A 22,042-nucleotide genomic window follows, 5' to 3' on the forward strand; every position below is an offset into this window, starting at 1 on the left:
AACTCTCAAGAGGTACCGAAGAACCGGAGTCAGAAGTTCTGAAGACCAGATGTTCCAGCGGAACGGTCCAGAAGTAGAAGACTCAAGTTCTGAAGACCTGCAAGAAGTTGGCATCTGAAGACCAAAGCTATTCTAGCTCTCACGTTCAGAAGTTCTGAGGAACTTGTTCAGAAGCAGAAGTTGCAAGGTCAGAGGATCCAAGCTTCCGTCTGACTCTGATCAGAAGCTTCACCAACGTTCATCTGAAGCACTCTAGATCATAAGTCAGCTGGTGAAAGGACAAGTCGTTGTCATAGTACAAATCGTACAGCCTCAGTCTGTCCGCCACCTACCTCGTTCATCCTAGCAGTCTGATATTACAAGATTGCCACTCCAACGGACAAAACCCTAGCAACGGCTACATCATATGCCTTGGAGTATATAAGGGCTGAAGATAGAAGAAAGAAGCCAAGAAGCTTTGCTGATATTATCGAATTCATTCTAACCAATCTATAAGCATTATTTCTTCACTGCTCTTAAACATCTGAGTTTACCATTAGCTTTTCAGAAGCAGTTCTTGTAAACCCGAAAGCTTTTACAAACACTTTGTAAGTTCCTTGAGAGACCAAGGTTGGTCGGATCTTGAGAAGCTGAATAGGTTTGATTCAGTGTTTAGCTAGTCTTGAGAGGATCGTTAGATCAGCTTCTTGAGAGTATACTAGTGAGAAAATCAGTGTATTGTTAGTCACTTAGCAGGTTGCAAAGTGCAGTTGTAACACTCATTGATTTTAGTGGATTGTCTTCATCAGAAGAAGGAAGAAATCACCTTCACGGGTGGACTGGATTAACTTGAGCTTTTATCTCAAGTGAACCAGGATAAAAAACTTGCATGCTTTACTTCATATCCTTCGGCACCTAGTTCTTATCTTTGAGTTTGGAAAAAGTTCAAAAGTATATCTTTTATTCAAAAAACTCTATTCAAACCCCCCCTCCCCCCCTTTCTAGTGTTTTTCGCACCTTCAATAAGATCTATGCTACCTCCACCCCATTTCTCAGATCTTTTAGGTCTGGATGATGAGTTCATCAAAGGCCTGGAACAGTTGATTAATGAATGGGGCCCAATTAGATCAAGGAGACTTCCAAGTTTTGAGGAGATTTCTTCATTTAGAGACCAGTTGGCATGTTAATTCTATGCTTTGTACAAAGGAACTGACATTTCTTTCTTTTTCCTCTTTTATATTGGGTGGAAGTTGTTTTTTCAGAAGCGGTGTATAACATAAGGTGAGGAGTGATATAGAGTGAAGATATTGATGTAAACTAATAGAGGGAAGATATTGATGTAAACATAATTCTATGCTTCTTTAGAGGTCAATTTAAATAGAGTGAAGATATTGATGTAAACATAATTCTATGCTTCTTTAGAGGTCAATTTAAATATAAAAAAAAGTTGGACATTCACTTTACCTTAGGTTGAGGAAGTGATGAAAAAAAAACCCTCTTATACTCTTCTTAACATGTTATTTTTTAATGGTTAAATTTATATAGAATGGAAAAAATTTCTTGGCTCGCTTAGTGTTGACTGTTCAGAACAGGAACTATTAAATTAGAAATGAGGTCGATATGATTTAATGAAGCAATGTCTTAGAAAATTTGTGGTAGAGTTCTGACATTTGTGTTTTAGGTTTCACTCCCAAAAATGAAATGCTAACCATATTAATAAACTGGATCCTCAAAGTGGGGGTGACAAAATGATTGAAAACTTAATGAGAATTTCATATATCACCTTAAAACTAAGAAATTGAAAATTCCCTGCTCTCTATGTTGCTTAATACTCCTGAGCTAAGGATCATTGAGAACAAAATTAACCACAGAAATAAAAGAACACTGACAAATTAAATTGAACATGTCTAATCAATGGTACATAATTTCCAGAAGACTATAAGACAAACATGATAAGTAGTGAAACTAAATGGAAGCCTAGCTACGGTTATAATTACATCAGTAAGAATGAAAAATTGAAGTGAGGCAGATTAAACAGGTGAATTGAAGAATGTAGTTGGAAGAGTTCAAGATTAAACAGGTGATCTTGTTCTTTTCCCGGCCTTCTGTTTTCTGTCCTCACATGTCCACTTATCCTTCAAAGATTTCCAAGTGACCTCAAAATTCTCACTGAGCCTCCTTGCAATTCTGTGAATCTCATTCCTGGGATGAGGGTAATATAGCATTGCATGAGAGAACACAAGCCTGATATCATCAGCAAATTGTTCAGGCTCCGAGTAGAACCCTTTTGACAATCTGGTTTCAATGTCCACCAAACCAATTGGCTTCTTCTTCTTGTTGTTCTTGTTCTTCAATGCATCAGAATCAGAGATATCATCAACATGAAGAGGGTGTTTGAAAGCCCACCCATCTCTTCCAATGATGAACCGCTTCAAGATCACCCAACATTGCATCTTTCTATAACGATCCATCATCTTCTTCGTGTTATTAGTATTCTCTTTCTTGCTTTCCTCAGCGATCAACTTGGTTTCTCTGTTTTTGCTCTGTTTCTCTTCATTCTTGCAATAATGGTACTCCTTCTTTGACTCTTCAGACACAGTTAATCTTGAATTATGAGTCCTCTGTGTTTTCTCTGTTTCTTGTATGTTTTTTGGCACTTCCCTCTTCTTCTTCTTCTTCAACTGATCATTCTCTCTTCAGAGTCAGACACAGTTAAACTTGAATCCACCTTCCTCCTCTTCTTGCCATCATGAGAATCCATTGCCTCTAAGAATGGTGCTTCACGCTTTCCAGAACGAGGCAAATTGTTGAGATTGGCTCATATCTTATCAGTTATTTGAATTTGATTTAAGGGGATTGTGATATTGGGTTAGAGGGATTCTATCTTATGGGTTTAGATAAGACTCTATCTTATTTAATAGGTTTAGATAAGATGTTTAGATTATCTTATCTTGTAATACTAGTGTTAGTAGTGTCCTATAAATAGATAAAGTCCCTAACCCCAATGTAAGTACTTCATAACACATTGAATGAAAGGAGCTATAGCTACTCTATAGCTGCAGAGGTAGGCTCAATTGGCCGAACTGCATTAACAAACGTTCTTGTCTCTTAATCGTTCTTGTTGTCTATTACTTCGTTGTGATCTATTGTAACTCTGAGCAATTTCACGGGGGTGCCTACGCTAACAATTGGTATCAGAAGACTACGATGGCGTTGACAGGAACCAAATTCGAGGTTGACAAATTCAACGGGAAGGGCAACTACGGATTGTGGAAACTTCGCGTCGAGGATTTGTTGGCGGCACAGGGATTGCAGAAGGCGTTCCGCGATGAGATACCGAGGGGAATGGAAGAGATCGATTGGAAGGAGATGAAGGCAAAGGCTGCAGGAGTGATTCGTTTGTGTGTTACAGACGAGATCGTGGTCCACATCCAGGATCTAAAAACTCCGCAGGAGGTTTGGACTAAATTGGAGGCCAAATATCAATCCAAGACCATGATGAACAAATTGTTTGCTCAACAAAAGCTGTACAGTCTGAAGATGTAGGAGGGAGCCAATTTGGAGAACCATCTCAACCAATTCAGTGGCATAATTGCTGATTGTGCCAGGCTGGGGGTGGAGATCACCGATGAGGCGCAAGCAGTTATCTTGTTGTGTTCGTTACCGCATTCCTATGATTACTTGGTGACTACTCTTACTTACGGGAAGGACTCTATCAGCCTTGAATCCATCGTTACTACATTGCAGTCTCACTCAGAGAGATCCAACAATGTAGGGGAAGGAAGATCAGGTGATGGATTGTTTGCTAAGGGAGGTCAAGATCGCGGAAGGAAGAAAGGTAAGTCTGCTGAGAAGAACGCCGAAAGGAAGAAGCGTAGCAAATCAAAGCAGAGGAAGAGCACAAAGTGTTTTAACTGCAAGCAGGTGGGCCATTGGAAGAATGAGTGCCCTAATTCTGCAAACTTCGTTCAGACTGATGATTCCGACAGTGAAGCAGATTTGCTTTCAGTATCGACTGCAAATGGCACAGAGACTTGGATTCTTGATTCTGGGTGTTCTTATCACATGACTCCGCACCGGGAGTGGTTCAGTTCGTTTCAGACGTGCAATTTTGGACTTGTGTATTTGGGTGATGACAAACCTTGTGACATCAAAGGCATCGGACAAGTCAAAGTTGCAATGGATCATGGTGGCTCGCGGGTGCTGAATAACGTGAGATATGTTCCAGAACTGAGTAAGAATCTGATTTCCTTGGGTACTCTTCATGCGAATGAGTATTCATTCCAGGGTGAAGGAGGGAAGGACATCTTAAAAGTCACTAAAGGTGCAATGACAGTGATGATTGGAAAGCGAACTACAGGGAATATTTACCGCTTGTTGGGGAGCACCGTTGTAGGTGATGTTGCATCAGTTGAGACTGACAATGATGCAACAAGGCTTTGGCATATGCGTCTGGGTCATCCTAGTGAGAAAGGGATGATGGCACTTCATGAGAGGAATCTTTTGAAGGGTGTTCGTAGTTGCAAATTGGACTTCTGCGAGTTTTGCGTGTTGGGCAAACAGTGTCGTGTTCGTTTCAAGACCGGGAAGCATGTCACGAAGGGGATCCTTGATTATGTTCATTCAGATGTGTGGGGGCCTAGTAAAGAGGTCTCTATTGGTGGATCCCGGTATTTTGTAACTTTTATTGATGATTTTTCTAGGAAAGTCTGGGTGTATTTCATGAAGCATAAATCTGAAGTCTTTGAGAAGTTTAGGTTGTGGAAGGCTGAGGTGGAAAATCAGACAGGGAGGAAAATCAAGTATCTGCGGTCAGACAACGGAACAGAATACACAAATGCAAAGTTCAAGAGGTCTTGTGAGGAACATGGTATCCAGAGGCATTATTCAGTCAAGAAAACACCACAGCAGAATGGTGTTGCTGAGAGGATGAATCGATCTCTCACGGAGAAGGCAAGGTGTCTTCGATTGCACGCAGGACTTTCTAAAGGTTTTTTGGGCTGAGGCAATGAGCATGGCTTGCTACTTATTCAACAGGTCTCCAAGAGCTTCATTGGATAAAAAAGGTTGCTGAGGAGGTGTGGACGGGTGAACCCATTAATTTAGAAAATTTGAGAATTTTTGGGTGTCCAGCTTATATGCATGTTTCCAGTGATGAGCGATCCAAATTGGATCCCAAATCCAAGAAGTGTACTTTTCTTGGCTACACCAAGGGGGTGAAGGGGTTCAGATTGTGGGATCCAGCCTTGAAGAAGGCAGTTCATAGCAGAGATGTTGTATTTGATGAGCAGTCTATGTTGAAGAAGGTGGATTCAGAAAAGGAGTCTACTTCAGAGGCTGAAACTTCCACTGCTGGGAAGATTCAGGTTGTAGTTAAGCCATTAACAGAGAGTCCAGTGCAGGTAGTACACGAGGAGCAATCCAGTTCAGGTTCTGATACTGAAACTGAAGGAGAACCAGTTGATTCAGGTGGAGCACATGAGTACAGTCTTGTGCGTGATAGAGAACCCCGTCAGATAAACCTCCAGCTAGATATGGGTTTGAAGATATGGCGGCTTATGCACTTCTTACTAGTTCTGGAGATCCGTCTACTTTCCGTGAGGCTATGTCTAGCCCGGCAAAGGAGAAGTGGATGGGTGCTATGGTGGAGGAGATGGAGTCCTTGAAGAAGAATCAGACTTGGGACCTAGTTCAGCTTCCTAAAGGGAAGAGAGTCATTGGATGCAAGTGGGTGTACAAGAGGAAACCACCAGTACAAGAAAATGAAGGGGAAAAGTTCAAGGCTCGTTTGGTTGCAAAAGGGTATTCACAGCGGAAGGGGATTGATTATGATGAGATTTTTCAGTCTAGTTGTCAGACACACTTCAATCAGGGCAGTTTTGGCCTTGGTAGCATTCCGGGACATGCATTTAGAACAGATGGATGTGAAAATGGCGTTTCTCCATGGTAATCTAGACGAACAACTCTATATGCAGCAACCTGAAGGCTTTGCTATTTCCGGTCAGGAGGGCTTGGTGTGTAGATTGAAGAGGTTTTTGTATGGTTTGAAACAGTCACCAAGGCAGTGGTACAAGCGTTTTGATTCATATATGCTGAGGATTGGCTATATGAGGTGTGAGTATGATTGTTGTGTCTATGTGAAGAACCTTGATGATGGTTCTATTATTTTCTTGTTACTGTATGTGGATGATATGCTAATTGCTGCTAGTCATTTACGTGATGTGAATGATTTGAAGACCAAGTTGGATAGGGAGTTCGACATGAAAGACTTAAGAGTTTCTAAGAAGATTCTTGGGATGGAAATTCACAGAGATAGAGGAGCTAGAAAATTGTGGCTTTCTCAGAAAAGCTATGTTGAAGGGGTGTTAGCCAGATTCGGCATGAGCAAGGCAAGGGTTGTGAGTACTCCATTGGCGAATCACTTTAGGCTCTCGGAGGAACAGTGTCCAAAGACAGCTGAGGAAGTCGAAGCGATGTTGAATATTCCCTATGCCAGTGCAGTTGGTTGCCTGATGTATGCTATGGTGTGCACTAGACCAGATTTGGCACAAGTTGTGAGCCAAGTTTGCAAGTTTATGTCTAAATCGGGGAAGCGTCATTGGGAAGAAGTCAAGTGGATACTCAGGTACTTGAAGGGTACACCGGATCGTGGTTTGATGTTCAATGCTGAACAAGTTGATCCAAGAGTTGTAGGATATGTTGATTCCGACTATGCAGGTGATGTTGACAATAGAAGGTCTACAACAGGGTATGTCTATACTCTAGCGGGTGGACCAATTTGATGGAATTCATCAGTTCAATCCATAGTGGCCATGTCTACAACTGAAGCTGAGTATATGGCTGTAGCGGAGGCAACAAAGGAGGCATTGTGGCTTACAGGGCTAGTGAAGGAGCTGGGTGTTGTGCAAGGTGGAGTTAGGTTGCATTGTGATAGTCAGAGTGCCATTTTCTTGGCAAACAATCAGGTGTATCATGCCAGAACGAAGCATATTGATGTGAGGTTTCACAAGATCAGGGAGTTGCTTGCATCTGGGCAAATACGACTTAAGAAGGCTCATACTTCTGAGAATGCAGCTGACATGTTGGCCAAGCCCGTCACTAGTGACAAATTTAAGCATTGCTTGGATTTGTTGCATGTTTCACAGTGTTAAGAAGGTGGGGAACACAATCCCGGAAATCAGGATTCAGGAGCTGAGCAGTTGATCTTCACGAGGGTTCGAGAATTCGCCAAGGTGGAGATTGTTGGGATTGGCTCATATCTTATCAGTTAGTTGAATTTGATTTAAGGGGATTGTGATATTGGGTTAGAGAGATTCTATCTTATGGGTTTAGATAAGACTTATCTTATAGGTTTAGATAAGACTTATCTTATAGGTTTAGATAAGACTCTATCTTATTTAATAGGTTTAGATAAGATGTTAAGATTATCTTATCTTGTAATACTAGTGTTAGTAGTGTCCTATAAATAGATAAAGTCCCTAACCCCAATGTAAGTACTTCATAACACATTGAATGAAAGGAGCTATAGCTACTCTATAGCTGCAGAGGTAGGCTCAATTGGCCGAACTGCATTAACAAACGTTCTTGTTGTCTATTACTTCGTTGTGGTCTATTGTAACTCTGAGCAATTTCACGGGGGTGCCTACGCTAACACAAATAAAGCTTTATGATCAGTGATTTTCGCCCTTCTATCTCTGCCATTGCCATTGGAGAGAAAGAGATAGTGTGTGAGAGAGAGACTTTGTGTCTGTTCTGAACTTGACAGAGAATTTATATCTTTTGTTGTGATTTTTAATAATTAATCAATATCAATATCAATCAATATATTTATTAAAACAACAAGGATTATAAAACTTATTTGCTTATGTGTCGGCTCCTCATACATTCTCTTCTCTGGTGCAATCTTACCGTTGAGTGGAATTCCAACGTGGCTCATTCTCCTTACTTCCCTCCATTCCCTGATGATGTGTCATATTCTCCTTAATTCTCCTACTCCAGTCAGATTTTGCGTGGAACCTTACCATTGGACAACCTGTATCATTTGTCTCCTTTTTAAAACGTTGGTTCACGTTTCTTCTTTTTTAAATTTTCTGAATCATTCAATGTGTATCAACAAACTGTTTCAAATTCAAAAAAAAAACAAACAAACTGTTTCATTTATTAATTCCTTATTTCCAATCTACTCTCCTTGGAATTGACTCACGGTGCCACCCTTCATGCCCAATCGTAAATATCCATTTTTTTTCCCCACAATTCTAATCTCACGTGATTCAATTTGCCCAATCATGTTAAACTTTTTCCACTGATCTTCATTAACGGAGAAATCTATGGTGTCACCCATTTTATGGGGTTCACCGGTGCCCCCATGGAAAAAACTTTAGTAAAAAGGGGATACTGAAAATCTATTTAATTTCCACCATTGATATAATATTTAAAAAATTGAATGGTTTAGATTAAATTAACAAAGTGACCAAAATACCCATATCAAACCCTAACTTTGTCTTCAATTAAAAAAAAAAAATCTTCTTTCTTCCTCCCAATGCCCACAACCACCTCTGCAGCTCCGCCCACACCTGGTCCTCCTCCGCCCACGATGCTGCAAAACCTTTGACTTCTTCCACCTCCCATGACCATCACGGCATCACCCCACCCCTTATTCTGCTATATTCAGATTTAGTAATACAACCAGCTTTGGATGGTGCCAAGCACCCAGATCTGTTTTCTCAATGACTAGGTTTTTCTTTTCATTTTTTTTTTTTGCACCAAAATATGGTAGCACATCATCTAGCTTCAAAATTTCCGCAAAACACAGCCAGCTTATGCAAGCACACATGGGCATATCAAAAATTGAAGCTTTATGATACTTTGATGTATTTATAAGTTTTAACAGTAAACTAACATTCACATTGCCGATCGCAAGTTCATAATTGTATCAAATCGATTCCCATTGGCAAAGCATCTCAGTCTACAACATGAAATATTACATTTTCCAACTGCATAGAGTTCCTAGTTTCCTTCAAACTTCGGATCAGCCATGACATAGTGGTATGCAATCACCAACACAAAGATGAAGACGCCAAGAAAATTGGCAAAGAAACCCAGATCCTGATCATCAATCATCGCGTTGACGCGGTGGTCGTCGGTGGCGAGTGTTGAGGTCGTGCTTCTTCCTAGGTCTCGCTCTGTGTTCTGCTTCTACCTGGTTTTTCTTTTCATTTTTCAATGTTGTCTGGTTCTTGTTCAAGCCTCCTCACCTCAGGACGTGGCAATCGGCGGTTTGTGATGGGTTGCTGGAAGCTGGTGGGTCCCTTCAATGGCTTCACTCTGGATCACGCCACCGGCACCAAGATCGGTGGCTCCACCTTCGATTCCGCCGGAACAAGACACACCTCTGCTTATTTCTTGCGATAGGGTGAAGGGGGAAGGAAAGAAAGAAGAAACTACAGAGGAAGGAGACAAAATTTTTGGGAGCAAGTACTGGAGATTGTAAACCGCCAGGATGTTTAAGGGTAAAATTGTAATCTCAAATCAAAATTATGGGGGACACCGGTGGATACCATAAAATGGGATACACAGTAGTGTCCACCTTAATTAACCTGCTGATTTATTTTTGTTACATTAACCTGCTGATTTACTTCGAAGCATGAAATCCCCTTTTTCTTGAATGAACCATAATTTCAGATGGGTTGCATGGAAGCCGTAAATCACAGTTGTGATTCTGAATTCAAATTGCCTTCTCATGCGTCCCCTCCTCCTTCTCCTCTATATAACAGCTCATTTCGTTTCATCTATATAAGAGCTTCTTGGCTGTTCAAGACTCAATCAGATCCTTCCCGTTGTTTTCCATGGCTGTGAAAGTTATGGTGTCTCAACCATTGATCCTTCCGAAGAGACTCCGAATGCCCTTCACCCTCCAAGGCGTTGATCTCTCAGGTATCTTCTGCATAGCTGATTATGATTATTTCTTTTGCCAAGAACTGAATCTGGTCCCTTTTCCTTTTTCAGGAACCATCTTATTGAAGAGCCTCTACAGGGTCTATCGTAGGGGGTGGAGAAGGACTGTCATGTTCAAGGTTAATATGCTGTAGTTGTTTTTTTCAATTATCATTATATTCAGATGTTCTCTTTCACTCTTGCTTTTGTAAAGTTTAACTGTTTTGCACATCTAGGAAAACTTTGCTAAAGAAGAGATCTAAAGTAGCCAAGGGAGGAAATGTGTTGAAAGCAATCAGCAGGAAGTACTTAAGGTTCTTATTAATGTCATTTTTATTTTTTGTTTAAAACTGGAAAATGACTTATCTTATTGTCATACTTTCTTTATTTTAGGTAATTGTTACAGAATGCTTACCTCAAACCAAATCCAGTGTGCCTTCAATTTGGAAAAGCAAGAAGTACTTAAGGTGCTTAGGATACTATCAAATAATTTCCGTAGCCTATTTTTGTCCTTTAAAACAAAGAAAGGTGATATTAATGCCTATTATCAAGTTTCTAGCATATAGGTGGTATGTAGAAGTTGATACATGTTTTCTTATTTAGCCTCTCATGGTTGTTTGAGAGATTCAAACTTAAGCTTTGTCAATCTTTTATGCTAGCTCATTTATTCTTATATACTTAGATAGAGATAATGATTGCTTTTCCAAATTGTTTGCAAGCTTTGAGGCTGAATTTGTTAGGAATTTCTTTTATTTCTTCAGAACTGTATTGCATCACTGTTTGTTTGCAAGCTTTAGAGGCTAAAATTGTTTGGAATTGCTTTTACAAATTGTTTGTTAGCTTTACAATGAATAATGTCTACATTAGTGTGGGGTTTACAAGATTAGGGATATGGTTAATCTTTTAAAAACTTGGTACATCTATTTTATTAACATGACTGATAAACTACGCTACCTGATTGCAGACTCCAATCATGTTGTTTTACTGGCTTGGGTTTGACAGTTTTGGAACATGGCAGTGGTGTCTGATAAAAGATGTTGGCAAAGAGTCTGCTAAACCATTGGATGACGGTTTCAAACTACTTATAGTTGTAGATTCGAATACAACAATTGAGATAACTCTCAAGCAAGTATCACTTTAGGGTGAATCAGCAATTAATGTAGCTCTCAATAAGGAAAACAATGAAGAATCTACAAACAAGATCAATTAGGAATTGTATCTTGATGTTGTTTAGTTCTGGTGATTCCTAATGACACTACTATTGCACTTTCACCTAATATTGAATCTTTGTTTTGTTTACTTATGGTAATTGTATTGCTAAAACTTTTTTATTTTTCAAAAATAGGCAATTAAATCATGGATTCATAGTGAAATTGAAACGCGCCATACTAGCAATACTTCTGTCCCTGGTGTGCTTTCTTTCCAGTAGAAGTTCCTTCAATCCTTCTCTTATAGGATGTTTCTTGAGTGAAGTTATAAGATATAGCAGTCTCCAGTGTTTCAATGAGATGCTTAAAGAAACAACAACCTTATCAATATCATAACTGTCTGCTCAATTGTCTTGCTCTATCTTTCGTCCATTTCTCTTAGAGTTACCCAAGTTTGTGAGATTCTTGCTATTTTATTGTTTAAAATTTGAAGTGCCAACTCATACTCTTTATTTGTGTCCAGAAGCCTCAGATTTAATGGACCTAATAAAACTACATTGTTCATTCCTTTATTTTGACAGCAATAGTTATTCTCCCCCTTCTTTGAGTTCTCCCTTTCTCTTCTTACTATTTTGCATGGTGTCTACGAGATTGCCTATCTTTTATATTTAAATAACTAATTATATGATGTTCAGTTACAGATTTGGAAGTTACAGAATGAGAACATGTACTATATGTTTTGAAATTGAGAACTTACAATGGATGTTTTACTTAGGAAGCTCTGCTCATACATTTATTTATATTGAGCTGTACATGTTTGAAATTATAGTACTATTAAATCTCATCTTTTGATAAGTTCTATGAACTTATTTCAATCTTTTTGCACAGTGGGAATTATAAGCAATTGATGGTAGATTTATCCATGTCAGATCAACTTTGGAATGTCATGGTTTCATCCTTTGGATTTGCAAGATTGCAACACAGTTGATACTTAAATGTTAAAGCTATCATGTTTCGATTTTGTTCTTTAGTTTTAACTGGGAATCCATTTTGCAGTTATTATGATTTGGGCAGGGCTTTGTTATTTTTCAAGGTTTTTGGTTAGAATTAGTATTGTTATTAACTGAAATCACTGCACAAGATTCACTGCACAAAGATGAGGCATTAAAGGGATGCTATTTGGGGTAAATTTGAAGAATTTCATCTTATATATGTTGTGCGGAACTATTGACCTTGATGTTAGCTGCAAAAATTATCATTTATCTTTTCTTTTTGCTTTATATTTTTTTTTTCAATAAAAGTAACAATCTAGCATAATTAATTTCATTCACTTTTCTGTGACGGGTTTTCAAGCGTAATTCATTCCACATCATTTTGTGTTTTCCACCAATCTGCAAGATTTCGTTTTTGGTTTCGGTTTTCTCTATTTTGGTTTCGGTTTTCTCTATTTTATCAATCAATCTGGACTTTTGTTGGAGTTAATAATGTATATTACAATCATTTTTGTCTTAATAAGAAAATGCTTGAATTTTTTTTTAAAAAAGTTAATTAAAATCAATGATGATAAATAACTTACGAAACACTAAAAGTAATTTCATCTATGAATAGATTAATATTATTATATTTAACCGATGTAGCAAAAAAAAAGCGCCCTTTTTAGTGCTTCATCGATCACTAGGCTAACCTACTTTAAATTTATGTGGTTTAAAGTGACCAATAATCAAGAAACGAAATCTCTCATACAATTAATCCTACTGAAGTTGTTGATAGTTTTATTTTTGGGTTCATAAAATTGTGCCAGCTACGAAAACAAGTGTTTTATTGTATTTCTTACTTAAAAATTCTTTTGTTCAGGAATAAACACGTAATATTTTTTAATATAATAAACATGTAATTTGGGTAACAGAAAATTAGAAAATAAAAATAATTGAGTATATTAAAAAAATTTCTCTTAAAAGATATTCACACTAATTATTATTTTTTAATAATAAATAAATTTCTAAAATTATAAACAATTTCCTTCAATGATATATGATTATTTTAATTGTTTTCTAAAAATTGATTAAGTACCGACATTAAACATTAATTTGCAATTAGAATAATTTTATGAATAAATATATATAATTATAACTAAATGTAAAGTAAAAATAATAAAAGAACTAAATATCTAAATTGATATTATCAGATTAAAATAAATTATTAAAAAACATAACACAAGAATATTTACAAGAAATTACTTTAATATTTAATATTTGGAAATCAGTTGTTTCCCAAGGATAGAATTTAATTATTTGGCATTTTATGTTGATTTATTTTACTCTCTTTAAGATTAAGATTGAATTATGAGTGTTAAACCTCAAATATTTGCTATAAATCTAAGTTCTTTTAAAATCTTCATTTTTTTCTTACTAATTTTTTGCTTTGTTTTAAAAGTGTAATTATTTGCCTTATGTTATCAACACAGCGTAAAACTTCGCCGTGCAACGCACGGGGAAAAAACTCTAGTATCAATTAAAATCTAAATCCAATCAAAATAACAAGAGAATCAAAATCAAATCTCTTAACTGAAAACATAATTAATGCATCTCACATTATTGAAACACTTTTCCTCTTATTAGAAACCAAATCTCTGAGTTCAAAAAAGAAACCAAATCTGAAAAATATCATTACAATAAGGATAGATTAGTATTATGTGTAATTTATTAAAAAAAAATTGGTAACAGTATAATGTGTAATTTATTAATATAAATAAAGGTGAATGAGAGCTAATATAAATTATGAGAAATTTAGTATACAAAGAAGTAAATTATTAATAATTGAATACACAATTAAAATTGATAAAAGCCTAAATATAATGTGTAATTTATTAATATAAATAAATGTTAACATATTGGAACCACATATCTAAATTATAACTATTTTGTTATAATGAACTTTATTTTTATTTTGTAACTAATATTAACACTATGGTGAAGGAAGCTCATATGTGAGTCTGATTGTGCGGTCGTGTTGAAGTTGATCAATGACCCTAGTATTTTAGGTGTTGTCGTTAGCTGAAGAGGTCACGTCTTGGCTAGCTCGTGATTGGGAAGTGGCAATTGGGCAAATTCCCCGTGAAAGCAATGAAGCAGCAGACTGCATGGCTAGGTTTGCCTCGAGAAGCAGTGCGCAGGGATTGATTAGCTTGGATACTCCCTTCCAGGATTTGGAGACTATTATTCTTAGGGAATCCCTGGTGGCTCCTTTAGTTGTGCCTTAGTCTGTCTGTGTAATTTTCTGGTGAAACAAAAAAAATATTAGCATTACAATAAAGAATTAAAATATTTTTAAAATAAATCTAAATATTTAACATTATTTTAATTAAGTATACTATTGCTATTTTCAATGAAATAAAAAATTAAATTAATAATTCTATAAATAATAAAATTTAAATCATACTAATAATATATGGTGTAATTTCTACAGGTTGAATATATAATTTAAATGTGTAATACTATACTATTTTTTTAGTGTTAATACTATACTATTTGACTATTGTAAGAACTTAATACTCTAGCAAACCTATTTTTTGTTATTTTGGTAGTAAACAAACCCTTTTTAATTTGTGATATTAGCTATTAAATCTATTTTTATATCTTCTTTAATAAATAACACTAATATCGAACAATTATATGCGATGTGATATATATAATGGAAATCTATTATTAAATTATATATAAAACTTGTTTCCATTTTCAATATATTGTTATGGATATTTGTACCGAAAAGATATATGTTTGTTGATTTGTTTTCGATATGAAAAGATTTATTTCTCAATTAGTGAAAATTCGACCGTTGAGGGGAAGAAGGGTCGCGGGCTTTTTTAGCTCGTCCAACAGTTTCTGCCAACATGCAGGGTCTACAGAAGATCCACTATCAGAATCTGACTTGCACTCTGACGGGTATGTCTCCATAGCAGATTGCTGGTTCACGGACTCCTCTGATTCAGCCGTCGCTGGTGTCGCAAATCTCTCAAGTGCAAACGAGAGACTAATTCTGCCATTCACTACCTGGGTCTCGATCCACTCTCCTTGCTGGTCGTAGAAACGAAAGACAGCACTTCCGACGTAGATTCTTCGGACTTGGTTCTCGTCGGCAGCCCAAGCTCCGTCGTCATCCTCTCTATGCAGAACGATCTCGCAGGACTTCGCCTTCATCTTCTGATAGCTCATCTGACAGCCACATAACACACAATCTCAGGAGGGGTCACTTCGACGCTCACACAAAGCACATCACATCTCCTGGCATACGCATACACTCATAAATTTCGCATATCAACAATCAATTCGTAGGTCTCATTAGGGTTAGGGTTAAACCTACATGTTCAGTTAGGCTAAACGTTCCTCACATCACACAACCACCTCAACACCTTGGATCCAATCTCAGTTATCCGCAGATAACAATTCTCATGAGTAAAACTCATAGTCGCACAACTCCCCGTTGTTTGTTCTCCATGAGTAGAAACTCAAATCGCACAGCTCCCCGCTGTTTGATTCCCATGACGCATCATGGTTAGTCTCGTGGAACTCCCCGTTACCACAATCTCCCTCGCGTGTAATTTAAGTCTCAGTCTCTAACGAAACCATCGTTCTCGTGGCTCGTAATCGCTATAGATTTTGAAATCCATAATTCACAACACTTGCAAGCGAATCACTTCTCATATGTCTATGTCTGACCTAATTTTCTAAGGTTAAGCAATTATCACCTCTTAAGTTTAATTCTCGGAATCAAACAATTAGCAATAACTAAATAATTAATTCAGTCAAGCATTCACACATCACCATCACCAAACACGCACACAAGTATAAAATTAGGGTTTCATGCAGAGTTCACAATTTCACACTCAAGCATGCATAGATAGAAATCAATCAACACAATCACATACATGCATAGGTCACGCATAACATACATAAGCATATCGATACTATCATGCCAAATTCTAATCACATAGTCACACAATTCATGTCATCATCATCTTTTCTTTGAAGGAATTCGCATCGGTTTTCAAGAAAGCAAGTTGAAAGCATGAGAAATCACTTGTAATTCAAGAACCTCAGATTTTCAAGATTAGTATGTCAAAACGTCCGCTTTTTCTTATAGAATAAATCATAAAACATGGTGCCTCAGATCCGAGTTCGTTTAAAAAGGGTTAGAGCCAAAATTCAGAAAAACAGGGCAAAACCCTAGGTTTGGTCACGTAAATCCCCTTCATTGTGACAAACCATTTGATCAAGCTTTCATTTAAGGTAAAGATGAAGATAGGAACATGACACACATAATCATCACATAAGAATCATAAAGACTCATCACACATGCATAAAGACTCATCAAGACTCATAAAGATTCACCAGACATGCATAAAGACTCAACAAGAATTCATCAAGATTCAAAAAAATTTCACATAGCATGCATAATCACACAAAACAAAACAAGTAAGCATGCATATTCACAAACACGAGGGACCTAAATCCTGGAAGCGGTTCCCACACCTTAGCCTTAGTTTAAAAGAAGAAAGAAAGTCAAGGTTCCTCTAGCCTCTTAGGGTTTCGAAATTCTCCTCCTTCCTTGATGATCCAAAAACTTTTCTTCTCCTTCCCTCAAGATCACGAGTTCTCTTCTCTCTTCTCTAAGTGTTTCACAATTTTTCTAAGTTATGGAGACTTATGAATTATTTTCTCTAAGGTCGGGTATTTATACTAATCCTCAAGACTTATCAAGAATGATCAAAATCCATGTCTCACAGTATTAACTTGACAGAAACTGTTGATTACCGTATTAACTTGACAGAAACTTTACAGTTACCGTAAGCTAAGCACACATCGCACAGTAATTTCTACCGTAATTATATTATTTCGAATAAATATAAATATATTTAATTAATTAAATAATTGCCCTAAAATCCAGGCCGTACAGATTTCATTTCATTGTAGCAGGTTGTGAATTTGTGATAGTTTTCCGATTTTTTTTTCTTAAGTTTAGAAACATGCTTGTGTTAATGTGGCCGGAAGAGAGGTAGATTAATACAAAAATAAGAGTAATAATAGAAGAACTTCTATGCATACATGTGTTTGAAGAATCTTGTTATCTTTCTCTTCTGTGTTTACAAGTTTTTGTGATGTTCTATCTCAGGCTAAGAAACCCAAGGACCAGATTGTTGACATCGATGTCGGTGACGCTAACAACGGGCTTGCTGCTGTGGAATATGTTGAAGACATGTACAAGTTCTATAAGAGGGTTGAGGTACCAATCTATCATGATTCCCTTGAATGAAGTTGTTTCATTCATTTTTCATCAATCAAGTGTTGTTGTGTCTGATGTATGTGTTGGTATTCTATTTCAGAATGAGAGGCATCCCTATGCCTCATACATGGAGTCACAACCTGAGATTAATGAGAAAATGAGGGCTACCCTTGTTGATTGGCTGGTACTTGTTCACACCAAGTATGAGTTTTCACTTGAAACCCTCTACCTCACCATCAACATAATTGATCGGTATTCGGTTCCTTGCACTCCAGAGTGTGCCAAGGAAGGAACTGCAATTGGTAGGCATCACTGCCATGCTCATGGCATCAAAATATGAAGAAACTTTGGCCCCCATGGTGAGTGAGTGTTGTGTATATGAAATTGCTACCTTGATTTCAACCAGTTCACTACAACTTGGACACCAATGACACTTCTTGTCTTTTGTATAGGTTAATGACCTTGTCTTGCTCCCAGACGGAGCTTATTGTCATCAACAGATACTTGAGGTGGAGAAAATCATACTGAGAAAGCTGGAATGGAACTTGAGTGTGCCTACACCATTTGTTTTCCTAGTTCGTTTCATCAAGGCTTCCTCAGTTCCTGATCAAGATGAGGCGGTAGAAAACACGGCCTGTTTTCTGTAACGCTCCGATTTTCAGGGTGTTACGGTAGCAACTTACTAAAATAAATATGCAATGTTTTCCAAACGGATTTATAAACACGAGTATTATTTTTTTCATTTTCGAAGTATTTTCAAAACATGTCATGGTTACTCTCAACTGTAAATAAATTTACATCGAGCCTTGAATAAGGCAAGTACCCGAAGGTAAACCCAAAAGCACCCAACCTACAAAAACTAACCATTAGAAACAACTCAACAAAGAACCTATTATGCAATGACACCATAAGTCCGACATACTCCCTACGATCTCCACATCGGGGAACCGTAGGAAAGCAAAGCATCGGAACCTACCCGGAAACTCAAACATAAATTCCTAAAAATCATTATGCAAGCTTAAACCAATAACGGTAAGCTCTCTAACCCAAGGCTCTAGCCCTACACCTGACTCTATTCTTCGAGTCTTCTATAATTCTTCTAGTCCTCATCTCGAACTCGCAAAAAGGTCAACCTTCATCGAAGATTCTCCATCGCCTAATAGCGTTAAGCGCCCAAGCAACAAATAGCAAACAGAAAGGGTTAACTCCATGCAACTACCACGTAAAAAGAGAAAATCATGCTATTCAAATTTAAGTGCATACATGACACATAAGCTATCAACTTAGTTCAAGATAGATGACAACATATATCCAACAACATGAAATCAAATCAGATATCAACAACATAGATTTAATCAGATATCAGCAACATAATAACATATTTAAATCAAATAACAATAACCTCAACAATATAACATTTAATCAGACATCAACAATCCTCAACAACATAACATCAAATCATATATCAACAATTCTCAAAACATAACGTCAAATCATATATCAACAATCCTCAACAACATAACCTCAAATCAGATATCAACAACCTTAACAATATAACATCAAATCAGATATCAACAATCCTCAACCATATAACAACAAACCAATTATCAACCAAAACATCAGAAGCGAATATTATTGCCCTATAATGCAACTATATGCTGCAACCAAAATGGATCGATCAATAATGTCTCGCAAGACGGGACAGAGCGAGGAACAGACTCCCCTGAACTATCACCAAATAGCGCCCATGAAAGACGGGACAGACGGAGAACGGACTCCTCTGAATGCCACTTAATAACGCCCATGAAAGACGGGACAGTCATGTGAAAATATCCACTCCACTGCCACTTAATAACGCCCATGAAAGACGGGACAATCATGTGGAATGAAACCACTACACTGCCACTTTAGGACATCTCGAAAGATGGGACGATCACGTGGGACAATCACCACCACACCGCCACTTTATAACGCCTTAAAAGACGGGACAATCACGTGGGACAATCACCACCACATTGCCACTTCAAATTCAAGCCTTAAATGTCGAGTTAGTCAACAACAATCCTCAACCTCAGTAATCACTCGAACAACAGTCTCAAATCCAACAATCAAATCAAGGTAACCACATGTTATTCATAACCTCAACGAACATAAATCAATTCAATGCATACCAACTCAGTTCAATGACAGAAACCAGTAAACGGCCGAAGCCTCTCAGAAAACGGAGACACAAGTCTCAATAAGTTTACTCGGCCGAAGCCTTCAGAAAACATTTGGCACAAGCCTCAGAAACAGTCAATATAAGCAAGCATACAACATTGCAAGCATAATAATCATAATCCAATGTCAATCAATATAAACATCTTCATCTCAAACGCAGGCAGTGCGATAAAAGCAGGCAAGACTCAAAGACACGCTAAAACTGAGTTACCCTTAACTTAGCCAATTTCTCCATCCAAGCTCAATATCCCAGTCCAATCCAAAATAAAGCTCCCGAACCCAACAAGTTCCCCGGGCGTCCTCCTCAGTTGTGAAACCTCACCAATTGCTCCAAAGTCTCTTTCCTCAGCTCAACTCGTTCCAAACCTTAAGCAAAGTATCATTGCTTAGTCGCTAAGAAACAATACACTAATAACACTATCAAAACCCGAAAAGAACCTTTCGAAGCTCTAGAGTTCGACATTTAGGCACGAATGGACCATAAGACATGTTTTCACTAAAATGCGCATAACTCGAGCTACAGAACTCGGAATGACACGAAACCAACGCCAAAATTTCGACAATTGAAAGAGCTACGCAATGGCTTAGGTCATACAAACCCAAAAATTATTTTTGGACACGGTACCACACCAAATAAGTTTCGGCCACTATCAAAATAGGGTTTCCCGAGCTTTTTCTTCGATCTAATTTAATTCCTAGGTATTCTTAGGCGATATCTAGGCCAGGGAAACTCTCAGAAAAATTATCGGGTCGAAAACTAAAACAGGGGTATTTTGGTCAAGATTTTTAGCTCGGAAACTCAAAATTGGAATTTTTAAAAACAAATTTGATAACCTTGATCCTAACGACATTTATAACAACTAATCTTACTGACGCTAAGCTCAGTCGAGAGTTTTTGATCCAAAAAGAGAAGCTTTTATCCAAAAATGGGTATTTTCAGAAAATTGGACCTCTGCGACGATTCGGCGAGATTCAGCGAAAAGCAACTGGATATTCATGCTCTTGGGCGCGTAGAGAATAAGTTTAGACAGAGAAATCAAGTTATTTGGATACTTTTACAAAAAGTTCAAAACTTTGAGCACATAAAGACATAGAGAAAAGCGACAGAATTTACGATCAGAGGTAAGGAATAGCATCAGTACCTCGAGGTCTACGCGTAGCAACGAACGACACGACGATCGGGCAAGAAATGGAATTTTCCTCTCCTCCTCTCCTTCTCCCTCAAAGCCACAGCCAAATGGTGCAGAGGATGAAGAAATTTTGAAATTTAACTATTTATAGATTGGTCAAAAACGCGGCAAAACAAATATTTCCCGATTCCGATTTTTCCTGTGCAATACTCTGTGAATGCTGAGTGGGTTTCCGATGTCAAGTTTCCAGAACTTGAATCAAAGTTTTGGAATAAATGAAACGATCCAAAAAGCGGTATGAAATAATTCAACCCGAAAAACTACTTTTTGCAGCGAATGTCAGATGCAGAAACTTCCTTCTGAAGAAAGGTTCGTATCATTAAACGGAATAAGACAGCGCGGATGGAAACTTCGTTTGAAGCTCCGAATAGAAAAAGTCTTCATCTACAGTTCGTTTTAAGGTTCTTGAGTTAACAGGAACTCGGTTTCGGCAAACTTCCGAGAATCGAAATCGATCGTTCGTACAGTCCAGGGTTTCTTGTCGAAACACTCGTCGTAGAAAGGAATAAGAGAAGTTCTTATATTCCTCTGAATATTTTTGAATATCGTTTCTACCGTGCTTTAAGAGCAAATTAGTCATTTACTAACGTTTTCGCCCTAAAGCGGAAGTGAATGAAACTCGTGCTATAACCTATAGCGACTATATAACTATTCTTAACCATTTCCTGAACTTTCTTCTTCATAACGCTAATCCAAACATTAAACACGAGTCAAGTTCCTCTCACGCTTACACATAATCTTATGCGTGAGTTGGAAATTAATTATTTATTTACTTCTAAAATCCTGGGTCTTACATTTTTGAGTTGGGGATGATGCATTATGCTACCTTGAAGTATTGCCCATCAATGATTGCTGCCTGAGCAGTGTTTGCAGCTAGGTGCACTCTCAACAAGAGCCGTGCTTGGAATCACACACTTAAGCTGCACACTGGTTACTCACAACAACAACTTATGGATTGTGCTACACTCTTGGTGAGCTTTCATTGCATGGGTGGGAATGGGAAGCTCAACGTTGTGTACAATAAGTACTGTGAACCTCATAGTGGAGCTGTTGGGCGGCTTCCACCAGCTAAAAATCTACTGACTTTAGAGGAGAGGATAGAGAGGATACACATTGATGGGAAGATAGAAAAGAAAAAAAGGAAGATGTTGTAAATGCTGCATATTATATTGTTTCGATCTGCATATTATATCTTCAATGTGATTGGATAATGGATTATTTAACCCAAACTTTTCTTAGGTCATTTAGACAACCCCATGTCAAATCTATATATTATGGTAGAAATAACCCAAA

At 37.6% G+C, this 22,042-nt stretch overlaps 3 protein-coding genes, 1 long non-coding RNA gene and 1 pseudogene across 5 annotated transcripts in view; 3 read left to right on the forward strand and 2 right to left on the reverse strand.

The window, feature by feature from the left end:
- LOC130735453 (protein SULFUR DEFICIENCY-INDUCED 2-like) overlaps nucleotides 1–1,238 on the forward strand; it is a 41,017-nt gene extending 39,779 nt beyond the window's left edge. The window contains exon 7 of the mRNA XM_057587436.1: nucleotides 1,059–1,238. Within this exon, the coding sequence (XP_057443419.1) occupies nucleotides 1,059–1,166 (108 nt within the window). The 3' untranslated portion in view covers nucleotides 1,167–1,238. The remainder of the gene's footprint in view (nucleotides 1–1,058) is intronic.
- Nucleotides 1,239–2,051: 813 nt separating this feature from the next.
- Nucleotides 2,052–2,740, reverse strand: LOC130735465 (transcription factor GTE12-like). The gene is made up of 2 exons (XM_057587440.1): nucleotides 2,708–2,740; nucleotides 2,052–2,660 (listed from the first exon to the last, which is right to left on the reverse strand). The coding sequence occupies exons 1-2, from the start codon at nucleotides 2,738–2,740 to the stop codon at nucleotides 2,052–2,054; spliced, it is 642 nt and encodes a 213-aa protein (XP_057443423.1).
- Nucleotides 2,741–8,906: 6,166 nt separating this feature from the next.
- On the reverse strand, nucleotides 8,907–9,482 carry LOC130734658 (dolichyl-diphosphooligosaccharide--protein glycosyltransferase subunit 4A). The gene has a single exon (XM_057587167.1). The coding sequence runs from the start codon at nucleotides 9,097–9,099 to the stop codon at nucleotides 8,986–8,988; it is 114 nt and encodes a 37-aa protein (XP_057443150.1). The 5' UTR covers nucleotides 9,100–9,482; the 3' UTR covers nucleotides 8,907–8,985.
- Nucleotides 9,483–9,533: 51 nt separating this feature from the next.
- On the forward strand, nucleotides 9,534–11,634 carry LOC130734659 (uncharacterized). Of its 2 annotated transcripts, XR_009018033.1 has the most exons (6): nucleotides 9,534–9,912; nucleotides 9,985–10,052; nucleotides 10,149–10,226; nucleotides 10,306–10,379; nucleotides 10,877–11,151; nucleotides 11,258–11,634. It is a non-coding gene; the product is annotated as an uncharacterized LOC130734659 (long non-coding RNA). The 2 variants fall into 2 exon arrangements; XR_009018032.1 differs by lacking the exon at nucleotides 11,258–11,634 and having other exon boundaries at nucleotides 9,536–9,912; nucleotides 10,877–11,211.
- A 5,663-nt stretch (nucleotides 11,635–17,297) lies between these two features.
- LOC130735510 (G2/mitotic-specific cyclin S13-7-like) lies at nucleotides 17,298–21,903 on the forward strand (annotated as a pseudogene).
- The last annotated feature ends 139 nt before the right edge of the window (nucleotides 21,904–22,042 follow it).

Source organism: Lotus japonicus, chromosome 1 (assembly GCF_012489685.1).
Source record: "Lotus japonicus ecotype B-129 chromosome 1, LjGifu_v1.2".
Taxonomy (NCBI): Eukaryota; Viridiplantae; Streptophyta; class Magnoliopsida; order Fabales; family Fabaceae; genus Lotus; species Lotus japonicus.

Excerpts from the sequence above, each read along its gene's own strand:
- LOC130734658 (XM_057587167.1), bottom strand. The coding sequence starts at position 9,099 with ATGATTGATGATCAGGATCTGGGTTTCTTTGCCAATTTTCTTGGCGTC.
- LOC130735465 (XM_057587440.1), bottom strand. The coding sequence starts at position 2,740 with ATGGATTCTCATGATGGCAAGAAGAGGAGGAAG. Across the intron at positions 2,661-2,707 it reads ATGGCAAGAAGAGGAGGAAG|TTGAAGAAGAAGAAGAAGAG; the intron begins GTGGATTCAAGT and ends GAGAATGATCAG.